General features: G+C 40.3%; 1 protein-coding gene across 2 annotated transcripts; it reads right to left on the bottom strand.

Moving 5' to 3' along the window:
• Positions 1-5295: 5295 nt before the first annotated feature.
• On the bottom strand, positions 5296-23943 carry ints2 (integrator complex subunit 2). Of its 2 annotated transcripts, none has more exons than XM_022746107.1 (25): positions 23650-23943; positions 22566-22874; positions 22320-22458; positions 21562-21664; positions 20863-20976; positions 19670-19800; positions 18535-18705; positions 17360-17577; positions 16953-17078; positions 16606-16677; positions 14833-14947; positions 14272-14340; positions 13825-13959; positions 13531-13707; positions 12600-12714; positions 11754-11858; positions 11352-11516; positions 10273-10474; positions 8866-8991; positions 8323-8548; positions 7866-8147; positions 7135-7242; positions 6869-6974; positions 6336-6512; positions 5296-6018 (listed from the first exon to the last, which is right to left on the bottom strand). In XM_022746107.1, the coding sequence occupies exons 2-25, from the start codon at positions 22856-22858 to the stop codon at positions 5837-5839; spliced, it is 3657 nt and encodes a 1218-aa protein (XP_022601828.1). In that variant the 5' UTR covers positions 22859-22874; positions 23650-23943; the 3' UTR covers positions 5296-5836. The 2 variants fall into 2 exon arrangements, with proteins under 2 accessions (XP_022601828.1, XP_022601830.1); XM_022746109.1 differs by having other exon boundaries at positions 8323-8524.
• Positions 23944-25451: the final 1508 nt, after the last annotated feature.

Here is a 25451-nt window from a genome sequence, read left to right as displayed (position 1 = left end):
TTATTTCAATATGGCAATCAGGAGCTTTAAAACATCCTTGCAGACTGTCAGCATCAAAGTCCTTTGTCAGCACGAGCACAAGATCATGTTTTTGTGTCAAACCTGCAGAATCATCTTAGTCAGTTGGCAGTTTATCAGGTAACTACTAAACTGACGCAGTCTGATACACCAGTCCTACAATAAATCCTTCCTTCACGACAGTTATAATGCTCAATTTGTGTTTCAACTGTTTTAGAGAGGTGCTGATTCAACTTTATGGCCATTTTAGAAGCTGCAGAGTTTGTGATGCTTTTAAATTGTATTGTGTTATATGGACAGGAGATTCTATTATTTTGTCCACCTCAATTATGTCACTGAGGTTAGGTTAAACAACACAAACACCTCTCTGTATAAATGAATACAGTTCGACAGCACCACAAAAACTACATTATCCAAAATGATCATACACTAAAACAATTGCAATAAAAACTGAACATTCGTTTTAGCTAGGTGTTCCTAATAAACTTACAACTGAGTGTATCTATTCATGGATCTGCTTATTATACTGTATGGATGAATGGAGCTTTCATCTTGTGTCTCACATTCACAACTTAATCAGCTCTGTTGGTTTGATATATTCAAATACCGTCGATTAATGGACTTGCGGCATGAGAGCCTGCATCTAATTAAAAAAATGGATGTCATCATTAGGTCTTGCTAATGTAGCAAATTAGTGTCACAGCCATCACACAACAAGCTTGACGTGTTCTGTTTTACGAGATAAACCTGTAGAAACCATGAACGGTACCTGGAGATTTTTCCTGCCCTGTCTTCATACTGAACAGAAAGTAAAGACATCCTTCTGGCTCCTTCTCAGAATCCTTTTCATGCAGTGTGCAGGAGGTTGTATTTTAGGTGCTTGGTGTTAGAAGCACAGCGGCAATGCCAGTGAAAACACAACTGCTCTGTGATTTCACCCTCACTTGCTTCAGGCATCTCTCACAGCATCAGGAAAGTGTAGCAGCACAACAAACTGCTGCTGAGTGCTCCATAAATGCCTCGACAACTCAGAGGCAGAGAGATGAGGAAGTTGACTTACTGAACTCACTCAAACCTCTTCACGTGAAAGACTACAAAACATGCTATGTATTATCTAGCATATGCATTTTATTTAACATTATATTTTTATTTAAATAAAAATGTTTGTCTTCCTGTGTCATGGCAATTCTTTCTTTCTTGTATACACGATTCTTCTGGTTGCTGATACAGTAGTGTATCAATGTGTATAATGTCATTTATTTATCTGTTTACTTATGTGTACCTAAAATGTGAATTTTAAAAATAATTTCCACTCACATCATCTTATTTTTCATGAACACTGTGAATCATAGGCCATTTTACATTATAATGTCTGTAACAACGATAGTTTTATATTTCAGCATAATGTGCAAACCTTTAAACTAATTCGTAAGTTCTTCACTGCTCTCTGATTCTCAAAGGTTTATTTAATTAATAGGTTTAGTCTGACAGGACGGATCTGTTGTTTTTAGCGTGGCAAGACTGCCCTCTGGTGAATTACCAGGTTATGTCTGTGAGGATATGATGGTACAGCTTGCCACAACATGATTTATGTGCAGTAAGTGAGTGGTATAAAAGAAAAGAAGGCAGTCGTTTCAACTAATCTCTATAACTGTCTGTTAACAGTCTATTGCAGTTATAGCAATCCCCTGTATTATTGACAATGGGTACTGAATGATAAACTCAAAAAGGCAATGGCATTGAAAAGACCTCCGAAGTCAAGAGTGGTTATTGTGATTAACAAGCTGATATTATAATGTGTTATGTAGTCCACAGAATATCTTTCAACAGGCTACAGTTCTTTCTTGCCGATGAGGAGTTATATAGGAGGATTCGCCTCTAAAGACCCTTTAATATTCTCACAAAATACAGTATTACCCATTTCAGAAGAAGTGACATTTATGAGTTCTAGAAACCAACGGCAATAGACTCATGTGAGCAATAAGATGATTTTTACCATGTAAGAGACAAAGATAAGACCGACAGAGGCGCTGGCTCTGCTGCCATGCTCACTATATCTCAGTCTGGAACAGTAAAGACCATCTATATATTATAAATATGACCATGAGCCACACCAGTGAATGTCTTTTACTGGCAGGGCTATGGGCAATAACAGTTAAGATGAGTGCAAATCAAGTCCAAGATTAAGTCCAAAACCAAGGCCTCTCCCAAGACCAAGCCTGGACAAGGATTTTAACAGCAATAATTCAGAATTGTTGTTACTCAAGAGCCAAGTATGACACAACATAAAGAATCACTCAGGACAATATACTGGATTTAAATGTGGAGCATTAGAAAAACAACCAGTGGACAAGTTTACTCTGAAAAAGGGTAATTATCATCTTCCAGAAATCACGAGCATGAAACACATGCTCTGCTGGTAAAACCACAACAGAAAGTCATAACTGATTAACTTAACTGGGCCTTACTGGTGGCCTTCTATAGACAGGTACACATGTGGCCAGGTTTCCTTAGACACATGGTCCATCTTTCACACAAGGTCAGACGACATCACATACAAATACAATTACAAGATTATCTGCTCAAAGATTTACAACCACAAAAAAAGATTCAATCACATACAGATTATAAAAATAGCTTTGACAATCCTAAGCACCACCTAGCCTTCTCCTTGGCCTCAGTCAGGGCCATAGCCACCATAAAGGAGACTGGGGATTCTACAATGAGAAACCTGTTTCAGTCATAGACACTTATGTAAAAGAATTGACCATTTCTAGGTAATGAATACAGTTTATACAGGTTTGGTGTAAAAGGCTCTGCTGTTTGAGGGAGCTCTCAATGTAACTGAGCAGCCACCAGGATTCTGTTGAGCTAATCCTTGTTAATAAACACACACATGAATATTACATTTTAGCTAAATCAACGACACAAAATACAACATTTTGGATTACAACAAGGAGGAAGGTGGGGTGGTGGCAGGAGCTGAAGCCATTAACAGCGTTGACCTGAGGGTGATCATTATACAAATAGCGCTGGCCAAAAATGAGCAAACTGATCTTTTCTACTGATACTTGTGAGAGGTGTGCATCAAATTTACACTGGTACTTACTACCACCATGAAACAGCCATATGCTGCTCTCCAAAGTCCAACATGACAACAGCTCTAGTCTTCTCCCGCCTACTCAACTTTTATATTTTATTTAACTACCTGCCAGCAAAATAAATGACAACATTACAGCCTCAAATAGTGCTAGTCTCTCTTGAGTACTGTGTGACAAAGTTAAGCTTGATTTATGCAATGCAAGTATATATTCCCCTCAAGGCTTACTGTAGCTGTATGCAGTTGTTCGCTGCTGAGACCGTACAGTTCTACAAACCCAAACAAAGTCCTATACACGACTCAACTTGGCTGCTGCTGATACCAGCTTTGGTGGGGACTCACTGTCCTCACCACTTTCCATACATGCTGAACTGAAGCCTGTACGTCAAATAATGCCAAAAAGACCACTTAGGAGTGTTGAGGATTGCCAGATTTGTTAGTGTACCACAGCAGTTACCCTGTGGATAGTCTGTGGATATTACTCCTGATTTTTGCTGCTTGTGGACTTTGGAGAGACTCACTGTTACAGTTTGGTTAAGTTACACAACATTTGATGCCTTTTAGTGTTATAATCATTTTGCAGTTTGATTTAAATACTTTGTGTCTCCAGGTTATTTTTTATTTCTGCTACTCACATGATCCAAAAAATAGGAGTTAGTATTTATTTACTGTAAAACATAGCATCAATACGATTAACACAGTAAGTTAACACTTCTTGATATTATGAGTTATCAGCTTTATGTAGCACGCAGCTTAATAACTTGGGACGATAATAAAGCATATTGTTTAACTTCCACTCCATATTTATATATCGTGCTGGTGTGGCCTGCAATCTTTTGGCCTGAAAGGTGCTCAACATGCAATACTGGTAAACTCAAAATACTCCATACATTTAGTGGTCCACACCCAAGTGTCAGTTCCATGGACTGTATGTTAAGATTGTCCTAGTCTTTGTAACGTCACCCATGCGTTACTGAAGAACAGTTTTGAAGCTCAGAATGGGCTGTTCCATTATCACCATCTTGGCAGGGCCTGACTTCACCTAACTCCCAGCTAATCCCAAAATGGGCAAAGAGGTGGGGCGTGTGGACCCGAGACTTCGGAGCATGCTAGTTTGTAGCAAGCATACACTCACCCACCTGTCACTCAACACCACAATTATGCTGAACTTTAAGACTTAATAAAATCTAAATGGGTGAGTTTATAAAAATTCACCCCCTGTTCTCGTGAAGGGAAGAACTAGCTATTCAGACCAAAATCGTCTTCTGTACCAGGCTGTAAACATGTTTATTTTTGCTGTAAAGTTGAGCATTTTAACATGGGACTCACTTTTGGAGACAGCCTCAAGTAGCCATTGGTGGAACTGCAATTTCTGTCAGCCCTGGACGTTCCCACCTGGGGACAAGCACACATACACCCGTTAGCACAGCTGGACATCTTGCTTGAAGGCTATACCTAAAAACATAAAAACATACACATAGCTCCTCGAAATTATTGATAAATATATAGCATTTTTTCCCTTTTTAAGTTTGTAAGCATGACTAAAAGAGGTTTCTTTATTTGTTAAGTCAAAATTGAACTTCTAGCAGTTTAATACATACAGACCGTAGTCTAAGCTTACTCGAAACTGGCACCTGAAGCTTTCACGACCTCTCCTCCTCAATGTCTTTAAAGCAAGTATTCATTTTATGTCACGTTGGCCTCGTTAGGTGAATACATTTCCACAACCCTTTCATTCATGTAAGAACTTCACACTAGCTTAATGATAGCCATTTCTACCTTAGGTTTTTCTTCGGTTTCACTCTTTCTGAGAGTCTCATGCTGGATGACGGCCACTGACTCGCGCCGGTAACACCAAAATTCTCATTGACACACTGAAAACATCGCGAGATCAGAGGACAGGCTGCAAAGAAAAAAAAAACCCTGGATTTATTTATAGTTATATTGACATTCAAGCAGTCATTGATCTCACCCAGACCCTGATCCATAAACTGTATGTGGTCGAAATCGGACCACACGTCCAAGTCAAAAACCCCATGCGACCAAGACAAGTTAGAGAAGAAGAAAAATGTCTCAAACGAGATTTTGATTTCTGACTAAAGGCACAGATCATGGACACAACACACCCCCTGAACCACAATGTTTTACATTTGTCCCAAACACACCTCATCAATTCCAAGTGTTTTCTTTGTTTTATTACAAACAAATAAAGTACAAAAGCTCTACATATTATTTCGAGGCAACATTTTCATTTTCTCAGTTGCTAAGAAAAAGGTCATAACACTTACAACTTAGAAAAATATGCCTGAGGTCAAGAAAATGGACCCTTTTAACAATATTCAGTATAACAGTATTTTTACTCTCTACAAACGGTGAATACATAAACACACATTTTCTAAATAAATTGGAAATCATGATTTATTTACAACGTGTTAAACACGACCCTGATGGTTAAGAATGTATTTTTCCTTAGTTGACTGGCAGAGTTAAAAGACTAGAGATTTACAGCACACGTCCCATTATGTGCACAGAATGACAACAGCCCAAACCCTGACATTATCTAAAAGGCCTTGACAAAGGTGCATCTGTCTGAGACCATTTGTTGAGTATGAATGGATGTGTTTACAGAAGCCCTTCTCGGGAGTGTGAATGTCTTTCAGGGGCAGTGTTAAGAGTTGTTGGTTGAAGCCCAGTCCCTCCTCTCCGTGTGTGTCTGGCCTATAGTCCATGTAGGGTGGAGCTGATGATGTCCATGAAGGTGGCCTCTAAACAGTAGCATAGCTGAACATCAGGGTCAGCTCCACCCAGTTCTTCTGCCATCTTCTGGGGTAATGTCAGCTTTGAGGATCCTTCTCCTTGAACCAGAGCCTCCTGAGGCTTCTCTTTCAGGTACTGCAGGCCTAAGGTAGGAAAACAATCATCTGCTTAGAACATTTATTTTCTTTATTTTATTGAACAGTTGATCTCTTCAGTAATACTCTTTACTATTTGTCTTCATCACACTAGACTTGTTTACACAGTTTGTGGTATGCACATTTATATAAGTACAGGTTGCAGCCGATTTTAGAAAAGGCCGACCAATATTACTTTGTTATACAAAAAAAGGCCAGAATATTTTTTGTGTCCATGTCCACATTTGAACATTTTCATGTTAATTTAAGTCTTTTAGTTTAATATTATAAAAGGAATTGTTACAAAGCATGTGTACTATACTTACGGGCAATGAGAGGGTCAATGTCCCTGGCTTTTGTGGCTACGTCAGAGGCACAAACTTGGCCCACTTGTACCAACAGAGCTGCCACTTCATCATAGAGTGGAGGGAAGGCCTGGCAGAAAGCCACCAGGCAGGGCAGGGTGGGCATGAAGAAGGAGAAACGCTTGGCATGAGTCAGCACTGAAAAACAGAACACACACATACACTTACAGAATGCACAAGACCTTTGTAAACATTAAATACAGTGGCTAATAGGTTGGTACACATTTTACACTTATGTAATGGACAGAGAATGCTGCACTAACAGCCAAAGGCCAGATGGTGGCAGCCAAATATAGGGAGAAATATATCATGGCATACTGTATGACCGTAGCTGATTTATACAAGATGCATGGTATTTTACAGTATACAGTGAGTCTGCTGGGAGGAAATTCAATGATGGAGACGCAGAAGTAGATAAAAAGAAGTTGGTTGAGTGAACGAGGCTACAACCAAAAGCATGAGTATATGAGATGAGACAAAAGCTGTTCACGGACCTGTAAGGAGGGTGCCCATGACACTTATGGCCAACCTGGCCACACTGAGGGACTTGGGGAGGGCGTACTGGGTGCACAGGTATGATAGCAACTGGATCGCAAAGATCTGTAAGGACACACAAAATCACAACGGATGTACATTTCCTACTTAATTATGTAGAGAATATGCAAAGAATCAACAGAGAGGAGAGGAGAGGAGAGGAGAGGAGGGGAGGGGAAGGGAGGGGAGGGGAGGGGAGAGGAGAGGGGAGGTTGGGAGGCCTCACCTGCTTTTCCAGCTGGGGCTGGGCCAGCAGCTCTGGGATGAAGTCCAAACAGATATGGATGGAGGGGATGCCTGCCACAGTTAGAGGCAGCAGAGCTTGAGGGTAACCCTGACAGAAAGAGAGAGCCACAGTGAGGGAGAGAACAGGAAATATAAAACTTATCATAAACCTAGAATAATAAAGGAGGAATAAGGAATACACATTAAATTTAATCAAGTAGTCATCTAGGCACACAAGTAACCATCTTAAATATGTGTGTATATGCAAATGCACACAGCAGCTTTTACTTAGCAGTGTGGACAAGGGTGGATTAGTGTGACAGAGGAAGGACTGGTGTGGTGAAGTCCACCATATGGTCGTCTGCTCCGTCTGGGAGTGCTGCAGTCACTTACCACTAATGCCATGGCAGAGTGGGATGGCTAATGAGGTCAGCATGACTTGGCACCTTCTTGAAAAACTGACTAGAATGTATTTTCAGCAATATAGCACACTATCACAAAGGGTCGTTGCATGACAGCATTACTCTCAAATGGCAAAATCTAAAGGAAAGGAGGAAGATCCAGTAATGCAGGAATGTTATAAAGAAGCACCCAAAGGTGCTGATTTAAAAAAAAAACCTCAGAATCAAGAGCAACATGTCCCCCTGCTCAATTTTGATTCAGTCGTGTTTTAACATTCTCCCCTCAGCGTTTCTGTCTGTAAACTGGCCAGCCTTTTTCCTGTTGTATTACCTGAAAGTGAACCAACTTGGCAATGTTGGGGTCAGCGATGAACATCTGATGTAGCAGACAACAGATGAGACATTGCACCTCCCTCAAGTCACTGAGCAGGCCTCCCTCTGGCTCAGTGTCCTCCACGCCCCCTCTGGCTCTTGGGCCCAGGCTTCCCTGTTTCAATTTCCCTGGCATGGGGCCCCTGATGCTCTTCAGCAGGCTCTCTGTGTTGGCCCCCAGCTGCTGCTCTTCGGAGTTTGGCAGACACACCTCAAGGAGAATCTGGACTGCTGCGCTGTCCTGGGGGTTTAATAGAAACAGGTGGTTACCATGGCTGGGTGTGAAAGGTCATCTCTCATGACATATTACTTCTGCGTTACTGCTTTACAAATCTCCCATAACTTTCCTTAAAAAAGTGTGATCCGAGTAGGTAAGAGCAACAAAGTGCGTGTGAATCTGTCAGTGGTTAAAATACCTGCGCAGATAGAAGTGCGTTCTTCAGCTCTTCCCTGGTGACCTCAGGTGTATCTGGCTGTCCAGGAACCCCGAGGCTTGAAACTGTCTGGGTCTGCCGATCAAAGTCAGCCGTCTCCTTCAGGTGGCAGTGTAGGTAGGCTTTTGAGGCCAGGAGGTAACCATTCAGCATGTGAAGGACAATGTCCATTAAAGGAGGACACCTGGGACAAAAATACAAGTCAGATCTGTTTGTTTACGTAGGTAAGAATCAATCACTTGTTCGTTGTTACCTGGTGCAATTTAGAAAGTCATGTCAAGTGCACGTCCACAAAACCTTAGAAAGAAATTAACAAAAACAAAAGGTACCAACACAGTGGAATCACAGGTCCCTTGAGCTTTAATGATGATGGAAACCAGATTCTAAACACAACTTTAATAAACTAAAAAGAATTCTTACTAAATATCGGTTTTAAATTAAAAGTAGTGCCTGTTTGTGTGTCCACTGGATGTGTCCCTTTGAAGAATGTCTGGCTTTTTAGAAGATGACCTGTCCTGTAATTACCTGTATACCCTCTGATCGCAGCGCAGCACTATGAGAGGATCCACCATCAGGTCGTTCTGAGTGTATTTCTGCTGCCTGAGCAGCTTGGCTGAGGGTTGGAGGGCATTTACTGTCATCACCCACAACCTGCAACACAAACACATTTGACATAGTTTTAACATTTATTCATACTGCACTAAGTATTATGAAGTGGAGGAAATCAGGACCTGACTTGCAACATTATATACAACTCAATGAGTTTCATTTTATAATTGAGATGTCTAACATTTGTTGAAACCTTTGAGACTGCTGAGATTAAAACTTTTACTACTGTAAATATTCTATTTTGGAAGAGAAATATTCAAACTCCACTAAAAATACAGTGTGACACACTTCAGAAGGTGTTTAATGACTTCAGTGATTCAGTTACTCACAGATGAGCTTGTGGCAGCATTTCACCCTCAGTCTGTTTTATCAGACCAATGTTAAACTATAAACAGCAGGAAACTCTTGGAGCGTCAAGCCTTCCTGCAGCTAGCATACTCGCATCAACCAGTTGATCTGTGTGAAATCTGACACTGCTGCCCTCCTCCTAGATTAACCAAAGCCTCTGGTGTAGCCCTCTGCAACATCCAATACTACAACAGGGAGTGAGGAAGAGAAGAGGGGGCACCAGCCCCTTTCGTCTCCCTCATGGAGTCTCCCTCAGTTTTCCTGCCCCGAGTTTTTCTTGTTAGAGACCCCTTCTGGATCAATAGGATGTCTGTTCAGAGCCTTGGTAACTGTGCTCCTGTGGGCCAAGGGGCAGAGTGAGGGTCACCTTCCTCTGTCCAGAGAGTTCACACAGGCTGACAGAGTTTCCTGGTTCGATACCTCTGATCTATTCACACAGGAATCACTGAGCAAGTGGCCTGGAGTTAAGGGCCACAACTCCTGTTCCACATGTTCTCCTTTAATCCATTTACCGAGTCTCACGGCAACTTTACAGAGCCTTGGTAGAGATGACACCATGTCAAGTACTACTGAAAAGACAGACAATTATAAATTGAACTGGGGAAAAGGGAATATCACTTCATCTCTGGATTCATATTTCTAATTTTCTTTGGGCCCTGAATTCAGATTTTTTTTTTTACTTTTTCTTATCAGGCTGAGCTCCCAAAGAGCCCAAATTCTAATTAGTGAAGACAACATACTTGTTTGGACTCATTAATTTAGGGCATACAAATAACACAGAAAATATCCCACATCCACTAGGAATATAAATTATCTATGAAATCTAAACTCACACAATGTAAATAAATGGAATATTCCAATAACCATGATGTATTATTCCCACGTGACATTCAGTGGTATTCTTGATTAAGGCCGTCACAGTAGCATTTCCTATACTATGTCCACAACATGTAATCCAGAGTCCAGAGTACGTACCTGCGGGGCATTACAGTGTTGAGGCACATCCAGAGTTTGCTGAGGGTCTGCAATATCCGACGAGGCACCGCAGGCTCCAGCAGCAGAGCCATGCTGGCTGTGAGGGCTTCTGCATAAGGGATCAGGTCTCCGGGTGAAAGTAGTGTTAAGTGCTCCAGGATCCGCATCAACCTGGGACTGCTGGACGGCAACTTCTGAAAGGCTGGGGGAGGAAAAACTGTTGAATTAGTCTTCAAACTCTAGAGTTGTGGAGCCTTGTTGTGTCCCCTTAACTGACATGAACTAAATGCACACACTGAAATAGACAGAAACCAAAAACCATCAGAAATTATCACAAAAATCTGTATCAAAAAAATCTGCAGTGCAAGATGACAGTGGCAACATCTGGCACACATTTATTTAGACTGAATGATGGTGAGAAAAAAAATAAAACTACAGAGGTATTGTCGTTTAACCTTATCCACAAAACTACAAAAACTACAGGTCATCTACTTTAAGACTCTTCTATTCTTATCATCATTCTTTTCACCATTATCCAGAGGACGTTTGCAGTGCAGAGGAAACCTAAAAACACACTCTAGATGCATTATAACAACACAGTTGTGCAAACATATTTAAAATACCTCTTTGTGAAAGGTATATATACACTGTACATTAACCTGCATAATAGCATGTAAAACTGATATGTTACACTTATGCTTTTGTTAAGAATCTCTATCAATGAAAAGCCAATTACAGCATAATCCTTTAAACCCTGAAGGATTAACCACCGAGATAAGATTTCAGTTGGATAAAGGCTTTCACCTGTCAATGTATTATTCAATACAAGTACCACTTCCACCCATGACTGATAACATGGCATATGACTATACAAGGCAGATTATTACCACTGGTTCTAGTTTATTCACCAATAAGACCTTTCTGGATTCACTTTGCTTTAATTTATGTTTTTTCTTTTCCTCTCTCTACTCAGAGGCTTTTGACAGAAATAAATGTATGCGATCTCTAAATTCATAAATGCTATCCCTAACCTTACACCCTAATCCCATTTCTCTCGTCCTCATTCCAAACCTGCTTACCCTGGTGGAGCTGGCTCTGAGTGTATCTGCAGGTGTTGCTGGGGAGCATCATCCTCCGCAGCAGGGGCAGGGTGCCAGTCACCTCTTCCTCACACACCCAGTCCTCCACTAGACATAGGTGGGGGTAGTTGGTGGCCAGCAGCCTCAGCAGGGCAGAGTGCAGGCCTAGGAGCAGGGAAAGAGTTTATTTTTTGTCATATATAACCAATATTGCTAATTACTACCCAGAAAAAAACTGCAAATATAGTTTGGGGAAAGACAAACAGATTGGATGTTTTTCTGGAGTAGTAAAATTTATTGTGAAGTGCTATGCAATACTATAATCTGGGCATGTAACTCAAGCATGTAATACTATATTGGTAAAAATAAAATGTGGATATAGAAATTAAGACCATGTCTCACCCCCTAGCTCCTGCTGCAGTCCCTGGGCCTGGGTAACCAAGTACTTAATGGGGATTTGGTCCATCAAGGCTGCTGAGTAGGATTTTGGCTTCCTCTGCATCAGAGCTTAAAAAATAACAAAAAGGTGAGTGAAGCAAATAAACTATAGGACAGTAAATAGACAGGATGAGAACATAAAGCAAAAGAAGGACATGACAGAGTTTAAGTGTTTTATTTGGCTGTGTAAGGACGCCAGAGCCACTGTGCCTATGTGTTAGAGGAGCGGAGGTGATTTTTCATTGACGTGGGTTCATTACCACTGCTGATGGGCATCATTACTCCTTCCTTGAAGGCTGCGGGAGCACTTGGGTAAACACAGCAATTAAAGAGATGGGCATAAACTCTCACATAAATCTGGCCTAATGAAGGGCACAAGGAGATCTCGTCCTGGGAGAGTATAAACACTGACTAGGCTAACTGCTAATGCTCAATCTAACCTACAGCTGTCCTAGTTAGCTTAGCTCCCACAGCCATTGTACTTGGCTCTTTGTCAGCCCCCCATTTATTCTGTATGAAGCGGCCAACAGTAAGTGTCGAGAGAGAAAAGGATGAATGACTGCACATCCAGAGTGAGAGTGTCTCCTACAACTTAACAGAGGACAAAAGCTGCCATTCTCCTCTCACTGCCTGACAAATTCCCTCCATCTCACATACAATGCCTTCTTCAGTGGAGGAGATGACAATGGGTGCACTTTAGACAGCCAAAAAAAAGAAAATAAGAAATAGAAAGGAAGTGAGCCAACAGCACAGAGGGAGGCCAGGCACAATGCAGTGCTGTATGGGATGTTGTTATTGTCTTGTACATACCTAGTTGTTTGGTGCTAGCCAACAGGTTCTCCTCATAAGACAGGATGTAGTACAGGATAAGGAGTTGGGTGGTGATGGAGTAGCGCTGTCGCCCCCCTCGGACACCTTCCCCTTGCTAACCAAGAGAGAAAGAGAAAAGCAAATATAACCTCTATAGGCAAAGGACAGGCAACACAATGGGGTTATGCATCATCAGTGAATGTGGGGACGGACACTCTCTAAAGGTTCATCAATATAAAATCATGGGATGCTTGAGGTGGGCAATTAATTGATGGTAATTTCCATTACAACAACCCAATTTACAGCCGCCTCCAACTTTGCAAAGTACTTAAGTCATTTTTTACTAATTTATGACATGAAAATTGTGTTTCCAGCAACATTTTTTTCTTAAGACTATTTTTCAAGCGAAAGGAATTTAAAGACAAACCTCTATATCTATATTTTGACTATGGTTTTAGCAGTGTTGTAACTCATTTCTCAGATTTGTAATTCATTACTCATACTGTAATGACTTACAGTGCAGTTACATAATTAATTACTCCTGAAAACAAATATGAAATTAACCTGAAGCTCCGCAGTAAACGTAGGGGATGAATACTATAAAATATAATGTACAGTACAACAGACCATGACTGAACTCCAACAATGATTACTGCTATAACAATAATTAAGTCAAACACATCAGTGTGGCAGGAGGACTGAGAGAGAAGCTGTTTGAAGTATATGAAGGTAACATTTTGTTAAGTGCCATTAAAAAGACAGATCTGACTCGATTAATTCTAAAGAGGAAATCGTCGCCCTCAAACACTTAGACTGTTGGATATCATCAGAATACAAGATATAAAATGAAGAAAATGACACAGGATTAAACCAAAAAATGCAATGTTCAGTACTGTTAACTTTTTAGGGTGCAGCCCTAGGGATGACTCACCCCAGCAGAGCACTGGAAGACATTGAGGATCTCCTGCTCTGTGATAGGCTGGTTGGTAGCCTCTGGGTTGGCCTTTGATGCTGGAGTGAGGATGGAGTTGATATAGGCATCAATTAGAGGAATCAGTTGGGTGTGGATGGGGGTGGTTGTCTCACAGAGCTGGCGATAGATCCAATCCTGGAAGATGCACCGGAGTATTTTTTTTTTTTTTTTTTTTAAACAGATGTAACATAGTAACATTTAGTAGCAAGACATCCAGCCATGGTTATGAGCCATACGGTGCACATATCATACCTTGATGGACACTTTGTGCTTGGTGAAGGCTCGGCTCCGAAGCAGCTGGTAGATGCAGTGGATTGGGAGGAACCCTGTGATATTGGCACTTAAGTTATTGGTCACTGCGACCCTAACGGCATGGGCTGTAACCACCTACACACCAGAAATGAGAAGTTATCAGCACAGTAAGAATGGAAAATTGGAAAGAACACCTACAGGTTTTGTACAGATTTACATCACATTGTAGTGAAAATGCAGACAACTTTGTTTGAAAGTAATTTATCTGGCTCGTTCGCCTACAAGCTCCTATATCTCCTAACATAAAGCTTTCAACATCAAATTATTAAATTGCGCTGCCCTTTATTCATAAAGGGTGCAACAGTAACCACGATGTACCATGTGGGAAGGCTAGGTCATCACTGCAGGAAGAAAACATACCAGCAGATAGACTTATAATGTATGTACCTGTTCTGTGAAGATTTCTTGTGTGAAGATGGTCTTCATCTTACTTAGAGAGCTCGGCTTGATGGCAATCTGTGGAAAGTTGAACAATGCAAAAAAAGAAATTAAATTTAAAAAAAGAACATAAACAGAGGTAGGTTTATTCTGAGTGAAAACAACCTGCAGGCTAGAGTGCTGGTATTTTGTAATTCCCTCCTTTCATATTTCGTAAGAAAAATTCTACATGGCAGGCACAACATCACAACATTGAATTGAGAGGATTGCCCTAGGGGTGGAAACAAACAGGCTCTAAATCCAATTACATAACACATCTTAGTGGAAAATACACTGAGACAGGAAAACTACTTAGCGCACAGGCAGGAAACAATTGTGCACTTAATAAGTAATAAAACAGAAAATTGGCCACAGGGTATAGAGTGTCTTGGTAGATATGTGTATGCTGCAACTGTTTCATCAGTGTTATAGTCTTCATATGCACCACTGCTGCAGTGGAGGAGTGGGGCCAGTAGCTGGTCAGCCAGACTGATGTATTGATCACTGCCTCCCTTCCACCTACCACCTTACCTTCATCCCCAAAGTAGAGCACACCAACTCAATAATGGAGCTGAGCTGGTTGCTATGGAAATACATGGCAACCAGTAATAGCATCTCTCCAAAAGAAGCAGATACGCCTGCAGCACTGTAAGGAAGAAGACACATGGAAGCGAGGCAAGTGAGAAAAGACACTTAGACTTGTCGTTAATCCGGCAGCTTACAGGACAGAATTTTAATAAACTGATTATGGCAGTTGCACCAACCCACACATATGCTCACACACACCACACCTTCTTCTATCAGCCTGTATGCCCTTAGTCCCCCCTAAAGTCACTTAAGACTGATGATTTATTTATTTTATTTTTTTTTATATAAATGGTACAGAGTCATGAACAGACAGACAAATGTACTGCTGCAGTTATCGCTTATCACTGGCTATTCCCATGAACAACAAACATTTACATGGGGAACATCCAATGCCCCCAAAGAGTGGAAACAGACAAAGCAAACGCACACTCAACTGAGAATACAGACATCGGATTTACCAGATTTACTTGTCATCTCAGTCTTAATTCCAATTACTGCAGAAAAAAAATCATGAGGTATCCAAACTTCCCTACATAGCTAATGAATATCTATCTTGTTTCTGCTCAACCTCCTCCTCTGTTATAGAGTGTCAGTAAACTCTGTAGCTGACATGCTGTTCTGAAGTAAAAGATCAGTGAGCAAAAACATAATAGTTTATAATAAGTGCAACAACGGAGGACAGTGTTCTTTATCTGAATCCTATAACAATCAGATATTTGCTGAAGACAAAAACAATTTCAAATATTAACAGTAACACCACAGAAATCCGACAACAACTGAAAGTGTGAAAAGGAAATACAAAAAATAAGGAGCTTTTGTTTCAGAAATGAAATAAATATACTTTAAATGTTAACGATGCTTTACTATATTTGATAATGCAACATTATAAAATCATTAGTAATTTGGTAAAAACAGCCATTCCATTATGTAAATACGTCATAACATAAAATGTTATTACATTACCATTTTAGCAGCTTACAATATTAAATCTGTGAATTATGATGGGATGCTGTTTTATGATTTTACTTTTGTCTTAATGCAAATGCTATGCTAAACCCGTAAACAACTTCCAATAATTCTGAGAGAAACGTGGCTTTTGAAATTCATTAAGGGCTGAATGATGAAAAAAAAAAATCATGTGATTATTTTGACAGATATTGTGACATTACAAGTCATAATTTCAGTTGAAATGGTCATTTTTGCATTTTATTTTCTCAGAAACATTTTTTTTTTGGGTCTTGTACCAAACAAGCATGTTCCTTTACGTCTGGAGAATACGATTTGTAGGCCAAGGCATCTCTGTATCACCACAATACTTAATTTATCGTATGTTGTGACACATTTTACCTTTATCAAAAACAGCTGCTGCAATTTGGATATTGCACTCGGCCATATTTCAATTTTGACAATATTTACAGCCAATTTACAGCCATTTGTGGGTGTTATGTACAGAATGGTTATTGTAACAATTATCACTGCATCATACTCATATTGTACATCTATATCACTTTTTAAAAATCACATAAGAAAAGTTTAAGCTTGTGTCATTCAATTGAGTAAAATGGGATGAACACGAATTGCAAAAAAAAAAGGTACCAAGATCTCAAAAAAACAGCTTTTGGTAAAAATTGTATTCAACATTTTTTAGGACATACAAACTAAGAACCACAGTTTTCCATAATGCCTCATTATCATAAATAAAGAGATTTTTCTTACCTCTCAAAGTATTCTTCCTCTTTGATCATCCAGCTGAGCCACATGACCATCAGCTGCTCCTGCTCTGGAGTGCTAGAAACACACACACACACACACACACACACACACACACACACACACACACACACGATAGTGTTCACACTCCATATAACAAAAGGACAGTATTAAATGCCAAAAGAGGCAGACAAGACTTCTGGCATGCAGCCTGCATTGGCAGTAAATCAAGACTTAAGAGCACCTGCTGGTTGATTAGAGTTTGTGATCCCAGGGTATGGAGGAGAGAAAAAAAAAAAAAAAAAAAAAAAAAACTTCTAAAAGTAAGAGTCAATAAGACTAGCTTTTAGTACCTGACCAGAGTAGGGAAGGCCAGCAGCTTGCAGAAGGACAGGGAGACAAAGCGAACACCAGCAGGAGTGGCTGGAGGCCGGCTGGTCATCAGCTGTAGCAGCTGCTCTGCCTCTTCATCTGTCGGTCTGGAGAAGGGTCACAATGAGTATTTTATGTTAAAGACATGAGCTTTGAGGTTAAACCACTACTTTAAACAAATTCACTGTCTGAGGAACAGCTTTATTTTTTATTCTGAATAGATATTATATATATATATATATATATATATATATATATACACACTATATACTAAATAAAAAGTTATGAGTTATGAACCAAGCAATACACTTACTTTCAAAATACATGTCAATATCATGATTACACAAGTAATAAATATCAGGGGAATACTGCATCCGCTCTGAACTACCTGAGACCGGCGATGCCCATGAGGGCACAGTACAGTCGGAGCAGAGCGCTGGCCTTCACCACATGCTCCTCTCTGAGGCCAGAGTACCCTGAGCTGCCCTCTCCAATGTCACCATCATTGGGCACATGAGTACTGCGAGAGCGCGGCAGGATGGCGACCAGCTCCAGCAGCAGCTGTCTGCGCATCTGCCAAAGCACCGAGCTGCTTTCTCTCTTTCGCTGGCAGTACAGAGAGAAAGAGAGGGAAAGACATGAGTCAGCTGGTGTGCTTCCATACAGGCATTCACATGCCAGTGCTGCAACCACAGAACGTTTGGCATTTTTGATTAATAAATGATTTGAACAATTAGTTGATAAACGAAGTTGTCATTTAATTTTATTGTGCATCAATTAATTGACTATATGCAAATTATAATGAACAGAATAGGAAAATCTAAATAGGGTTGGAGCATTTCACCACATTTCCCCAATTCTGCAGCAAGGTTTTTCCACACAGCTGAGTGAGAGGAAAACGTACACAGATTATGGCATTTTCAGTCACGGGCTGATTGTTAAAGTTCCTGCATCCATAAACTGCCAGAAATGCCAGGAGATGGAAACGATCCCTGAGTCCCTTTATATCTTTTGTTATATTTCGAACGTTAGCTTCAAATTTTGGGTAATTCAGTTCAGGAGCTAACAACTGATAAATAAAGGGAAGACACAAAACAAAAGCCACACCACTATTTGAAGGTGAATCTTGAGGACATACACCATCCATGAGAGCATGGGTGTGTGTTAACGCTTCTGTTTGTGTGTGAGGTTGTACCCACAGTTTTTACACCCAGAGGAATTACATTACTTGCACATTAGAAGCCCAAGCTTTATCCAGACTAAGGTGATGCTACTGCTTCTGCTACTACAGACGAAGAACATGTGAAATCCCTTACTCTGAATGTCTAATTGAAGTGAAATCATAATTCTTGCATGCATGACCTAGTTTAACTTCTTAGCTCAGTTTCGTTCATTAGACTGAGCTGTAGTAGCTTTGTATTTGTGTTAACATGGTAACACTCTTGTAACATGCCACATGAGTGCACACATCTTGTCACCTAGCAAAGAGCTCTTTTCCCTCAGTGCTCTGTGCTTAGCATGATGACACAAATGCTCACGTTCGTTTGTATCCCGTCCACTCACCTGTTGTCCATTGCGAATGAACATGCTGAACCAGGTACGGACTTTGCTATTGGTACCCAGCAGTAGACCGCTGACATAAGAGACTAGTGGACTGACTGCCTCATCTGCTGTATCTGGTTTATAGTCCAGGGTCAGAGCCACACCCAGGCCAGGCAGGTGGCACTCCTCCACCTGAGGACACACATTAACAGACATAGTGAATTATATTGGAAATATTCTTTCTCTAATCTACTTTAAACCTTGGTGTCTTTTAGTGTATTCAACATTTGAAGTAATGTGTGTTGCTTCTAAATACTATCCCTGCTGTTACATCACTGTCCTTGTACCATTACACCTTCTATACATTCCTAAGCAACCAACTCCCCCTTGTAGCTGCTCTTTTGTGACGACTGTGTACATCTGCTTTAAGGAAGCATCTGATACATCTGATCTACATGTTAACAAACACCAGCTGCCAACAACTATGGCAGATTAGTCTCTAAAATGCCCTCATTTCAGCACAACATGACATGCTCTATTGCCTGAGATCATTAAATGGAGCAAAGTCCTGCTGATCCATCCTTCAACAAGGCAATGAATTTGTACAACCTCCTGGGCCTCGTTCGATAACTGACCTTGCACTGTAACCTTCTTGAGAGAAGAGAGGGAGCGAGAAGACAAATTCATCCCTTCAGGGATAGTATCACAAAGTGTTTCACAACATAAATCAGTAGAGACAAAAAAATCTTCTGTGCTTCTAAGCTTTGTGAAGTGTTTTTATGAAATAACTAAATAATAAACAAAACAGAGCCCATCACTGGTCAACTCAGTTGAGAGTTAAGAAAAATGACTTCACGGTGGCGTTTAGGTGAAAGAAAATATAATAATAGCAAAATTTCTTTGCTGACAAATCATTCTTAAACAACGAGCAGCCATGTAACACATGATGCAATGGAGCATATTATACAAACTAGATTTTGATTTTAACATTCAGAAGATCAGACATTTGAAAATCAATTATGACACTGTAACAGTAAACAGTTGTGTTGAGATCACACTTAATTTTCTATGCAATCATGTCCCTCCAAACACAACCATCCTGCAACACGTATTCATTTTCTTGTTTTGTGATCATGGTAAGAATAGTGTCACTGACCACCATAGCTCTGATGTTGAGGGCCTGTGAGGGGTTCATCTGGCACAGCTGCCTTAGGGCCTCAGTCCTGCGTCGACCACCCAAACTCTCCTCATCCTGACGTTCTCCGTTCTTGATCAAACCTCTGCAAACTGCAAAGACAGATGGACATGCACATTTAAGTAAACAATCAACATGTAACAACCCAACATTAAAAATTTTGGACTACTTAATGTCCAGAAAAAAAAGTCATCCTTTGAATGAGGTGGTATGACGTCTATTACCAACATGCCCACTGACACCGATTTTAATAATATAATCCTTGCCTAAAGGTTTCTTGGCTTTCTGTACATCACTATCACACAGTAACACTATAATTTCTCCAATGTCGTGACCAAGTCGTGTTCCTCCATTAACACATACACTCCATAGAATCATGACTCATTTATTTGCCTGCAAATAAGATTTAACAGCCATCAGAGGAGATCATTTCCAAGGATTTATGTTGTTTTCCAGCTGACAGTTTAAAAGGCAAACTGTTTATGGTTAGCCAAGACTATGACATGCACTGAAGTAATATTAGCTTCCACTTCTGGATTATTTCATATGCCATAAAAGAGGCAGTGGCGTTAGGTCTGGTTACCAGCTTGTGTTCAATGTGATAGGCCTTCATGCTTCTAGACAGTTATTTGCCACACTTCACACTTACATCAATTCATTTCACTTTCAACTGAACAAGGTCTTTTCCAGTAACAAAGCCAAAAAGAATTTGACTGTTATGTAACACACACAAATAAGCTATTGACTTAGCTCTGACCCTCCGTGTGATAAGGAGGCATTGGAGACAGCAATCATTTTCCTATGAGTCTCTCAAAGCACACACTGCACTCTCTGTGAGCCAGAGCAGGACAATAATGTTCATCATCAATCAAAGATAAATACACATACCCTCGGGCCTGTGGCATGGTTAGAATTATAGGCACAAACAGCTGAACTCAGAACAAAAACATGTGATGGCAACTCAATAACAATCTGCCTATAATTATAATGAAGCTATCCCAGAAAGCCTGTGAGGTAATGTTAAGTAAAGGTCTATTTCTGCCACAGGAGGCACACTCACTAACCCAATGAAGCCAGTATTGGCAATTAAACAGCCACTCTATCTCACATTATCGGCTGACATTATGTGCAGTATTGTGACACAGATGAATTACCTTCATTGAAGCTGTCAGGGACATTGGCAACCAGCAGACACAGAAACCAGTCACCATTGCGAACATGAAGCAAAGCTTCTGCCACATCCACAATGGGCAGCAAAGAAGGTAGCTCTATGAAACAAGAAAAGACAGGCACATTTTACACAATATAAAATATTAGATGGTTTTTCTAATGTATTGCTAATATTTGCTTGTATATACTGTATTTTCACTTCACTATTAGCATAACATATCTCTATGTTGTACTCAGACTGCTCTCCTATAATGAGGACTCCCTCTTTGTGTCACAATTAGAAAGGCATTAGTACACTAATAAGTTTGATATAGCACGTTGATGATGATTGAGAGACTTAACAATGCAAATGTGGATCCACAATCAACAGTCAAATGTGAACATGTGAGTGACGCATTCTTTGAAACAGCCAACAAATAGGCTTCTGATTTTGACCAGTCCTATCAATTTCTAGACATGAAAAAACATAAATATCTACAAAAATGTACATACACAGTCTCATTCCAGGCCTTCAGGTTAATTTAGCATCACAAACTTTCATACATGAGCTAATCCTGCACATATCACCTATGGTAGAGCATTCTGGATCCTATAATTCTCAGTCTTATTGTTGTATTCAACACAATTAGACTTGCAAAGCACCTCTAAGAAAAACTATTAAAAAGATGAAAGGAGTTGGGTACCTGCTTGTAAAATACAGAGGACATCTGCAACCTCTTCCAAGTAAACAGGGCTTTCGAAGAGTTCAGAAGACTTTAAGAAAAACTCTCCATTTGAGTCTGCCACCTGAGAAACAAGGGAAAAGGAAACAGACTGTGTGGATCAATCATCCTATTAGGTGAAGATCAAAGTACTGAAGGACAATTCCAATACTGAGAAACATTTAATTTTTCAATCAGTGTAAGAGCAGCTGCCAGAAATATGGGAACAAGTAAAGAAAGCTCTGCAATCTTGTTTCTTTCATGAGACCCATTTCCATAAGTACAATATTTTTAAATACTCAGTTATTTGTACATGTCATTCATCCCTTAATTTCTTTGTCTTGAGACCACCATCTCTCTGTATTCAAGCTTCCGATGGATGTCTCTTTAACATCTCTACATTACACTTAAGGCAGCATCTCAGATTTAGGCTGGTAATTATCACCAAAATTCGCAGCTTCTGCAATCTCTAATTTATCAACACTGCTGGTTATCTGGGTAGTTTAGGAAGGCATAGTTTGTACTGTCTTTTAAATCAATTTTTAACAACCTTTTATGATTTTAATTTGTAGATTTTTTTAAAATACAATTTAATCTTACATCATTTAGCACATATTCTTCTCTTTTCTTTTTATGAACCATCCTGTTTTTGTTATTTATTTCATATGATGTAAGATAAATTCTTTAATGTTATCAGTGTCCAGTGATTTCCTGGATTACGTATGGACCTCTGACTGTACCTTATTCATGATTGCCAACAGTTCACTGAGGGTCAGGCGGAGTCTCCTGAGGGGATCACTGTGTTCAAACTCCAAGGTCAGGCCATGCTGTAGCTGTGACACCAAGATGCTCTCTCCATTAGAGCCACCCGCCTTGTGCCTGACAGAAGAGACAGCACATTGTGTATACAGCTAAAATGAACTCCCAATTCTACCCAATACCAGACTGTGGCATTAATCATGTTACCATGTGTGAGTCTGTTATACCTGAGCTGCTGCTCCTTTCGTGCATCCTGCTCCAAGGCATGAAAGTCAACAGACAAAAGTGCAACAATGGAGTTGACAGCTTCCACTCCTGAGAGTAGGCGAAGGATGAGCTTCTTGTCTTGTGCCCAGGTCTGGCTCTGATCAGCTGGAGCACATAGAGCCATCCTCACTAGGCAGGGAAGCAGTAGTCTCAGCTCTGGGTCACTAAGGGCAGCCAGGCGAACCACATCCACCTTTTGCATTGCTTCAAAAGCATAGGCGCTGACAAACTGCAGCCCTGTACTGTCTGCCATCTCTCTGCAAATAAACCTTGAGAGAAGAGGCAAAACAGACTATTTAAAAAAGGTAAAATCTGATGCTATCTGAAGCACATAAAGTGGACAGTCTTCTAGTCTAGCCAGCATGTGGGGAATGATCAGATGCACTGGTTTACCTAAGGGTTTAGCAAACACTACAGACACTCTACGAAACTATACAATACCCCACAAGTAGAGTCCAGCTAACAGAAGAAGCCTGACTAACGGTAGACACAGAGTGGCAATGCATTCATTTCTTTCTCAGTTTGCTTTGGCCTTTGATGTGTTTGTAATTATAATGTCCAAAGGTTTTCTTAGTTTGTAGCTACAAAATAATAAAGCGGATGTTAATATCATGACAACATGGCTAACAAAACAAGGTAGCGTTAGCCGTTAGCTAAGTGGTTAAATATCGCGGATAACTAACGCTTGTGCTAGTACTAATGCTAACTACTACTGGGAATAGCACTCGTATATATATATATATATATATATATATGTGTGTGTGTGTGTATTTTTAAAGCACACGTAATATCATAAGATACAGTTAACTACAACTAGGCAGTTTATTAACGCTAGCTGCTAGCTAGCTTGCGGTGACTTAGCTAAGACTCATACGCTATCTCCTTTGCTATTAGAGCGCCCTATTTGCCAGCTAACAGCTAAGGCTAGGCTAACCTAGGCTAGGCTAACTTGCCTGACGATAATACTCGCGTGTGCTGTCTGGTCTCTCTGCCGTGTAAACATCTAGACGTTAATGTACAATAATTCAACCAGAGTACTCTTACCTCGTATTAGGACGATGTCTTTTTAAAAAGAAATTTCACCATGGAGGCCCTGAGACCTCGGACTCGGGTCTGTACCACCGAGCTCTACGGGGAAGTCCTAAACCAATGAAAGAGGGGAGAAAAAAGCTTGTCCTATCTTTTGCCGGTAGGTATATGGAAATGTCTTTAGTAGCATTATATGTTTCGCGCCCTGTCTATTATAGCTGCCGCATGTCCACTTGGATCTTGTCTTTCTCTACAGTGCAGATATGTCAGTGTTAAAGTGAGGGAACCGATCTAGTCAGCACCGTGTAGTAGCGCTGACAGCACTGACACTAACAGTACGACAGTGCTGCCCGACTGCAGGCTGCGCTGTGATGAAACATTGACTGGGCTCATATTGATACATCATTTAAATGTGATGGAAATCTGATTTCATTTCCCGAACAAAGAAGCCGTTTCAGCAGCCAAATTGCTTCCCTTTGCAGATCAGGGGAAATAATGACATCCTAAATCTATGAGGGAAAATTACTGAAAAAGAGCAAGATTACATGATGAGCGCACCTTAGATAAATAACTGACCACAAGAGTGTCAAGGTTTAATTAAGTATTCAATTTTCTGCACCATTGATAATGATTGGAAAACAGACAATGTAGATATCCAAGCTCTTGTGGCAGGTGGTCAAACTGCAGAAATTGATGTTTGGAGAGCAAAGTAAACAATCATTCTGAATGTGTTGCAGTCTAAAAATAGCATATCCAAATTAAACCATATCCAAATTAAGTTGGCATGGCTTACTTGGTTTTACAGATCTGAGAGTCTCATAAATATTTAGACCTCTCTCTTTAATGCTGTAGACTTGTACCTACCCACTCATTGACATGTTGTCTGAGTAAATTCCACTAAATTTTCAAGGACACACTGACAGCAGCTGCTGAGGGATGAAGTTAAACAGAGGAGGACCTCTGTGTATTCAAAGGCTGCTGACAGCAAGTAGAAATGCAGAGAAGTCTCAAATGAATGAAATGCCAGCTGCTACTACATGGCTCCAGGGCAATTCTGCAATTTCCAAATTGTTTTGCAGGGATATTTCAATGCCTTTCCCACAGAGCATGGTAACAAGCTTGCAGACCTACTGTATATCATGCAGATGATTACTGCAAATAACCATGATTTCCCAACAAGAAAACATGGCACTGGACTGAAAATATATTTTCAGGGTTTTATTAAATATTGAATGTATTTATCTACACTCAAAAAGACCAAATACATTTTGTTGGTCAAACTTTTCAAGCCAACAAATGTTGGCAAATATGCAACATAAAGAGCAATACCAATGGATTTTCAAAAGTCAAAAGTACAGTTTCCCTCTGAACAGGAGAAATCCAGACAGTAGATCTTCCTCTGTGCACAAACACTGCATATCAGTTGGGCAGCCATCCATAGCTGGTTAAAGTTCATTTACACCACACATTTACTTTCACACTGAAGTAAAATGGGATTGGTCTAAATGTGTCCATAACCAATCAGAAGTGGTGCCAAAAGATTCAGATCTCAGCCAATCAGAGTAAGGAGAGGTGCAATGAGCTAAAGGGATGTGCTGAAAAGGACACTGCATGTTTGCCATTAAGACATCTTTTATCACATTCTTGCTCTCGTTTTCTTTCTCTTCTAAAAAACAAAAAAAAGATCAAACCTGAGGTCAGCTACTTCCAAGAGATGCCAATAGTTCTTCCACTCCACTATTGGTGTCCTTGTCCAATTGCACATCACTCCCCCATCAGTCCCCCTCCCCAAAGCAATAAACACAAGTACAGGAAAA

The sequence above is a fragment of the Seriola dumerili genome, unplaced genomic scaffold (assembly GCF_002260705.1).
Source record: "Seriola dumerili isolate Sdu_G_001 unplaced genomic scaffold, Sdu_1.0 BDQW01000091.1, whole genome shotgun sequence".
Taxonomy (NCBI): Eukaryota; Metazoa; Chordata; class Actinopteri; order Carangiformes; family Carangidae; genus Seriola; species Seriola dumerili.
Note: the sequence above shows the minus strand (reverse complement) of the source record. Positions and strands in the feature narration are given on the sequence as shown.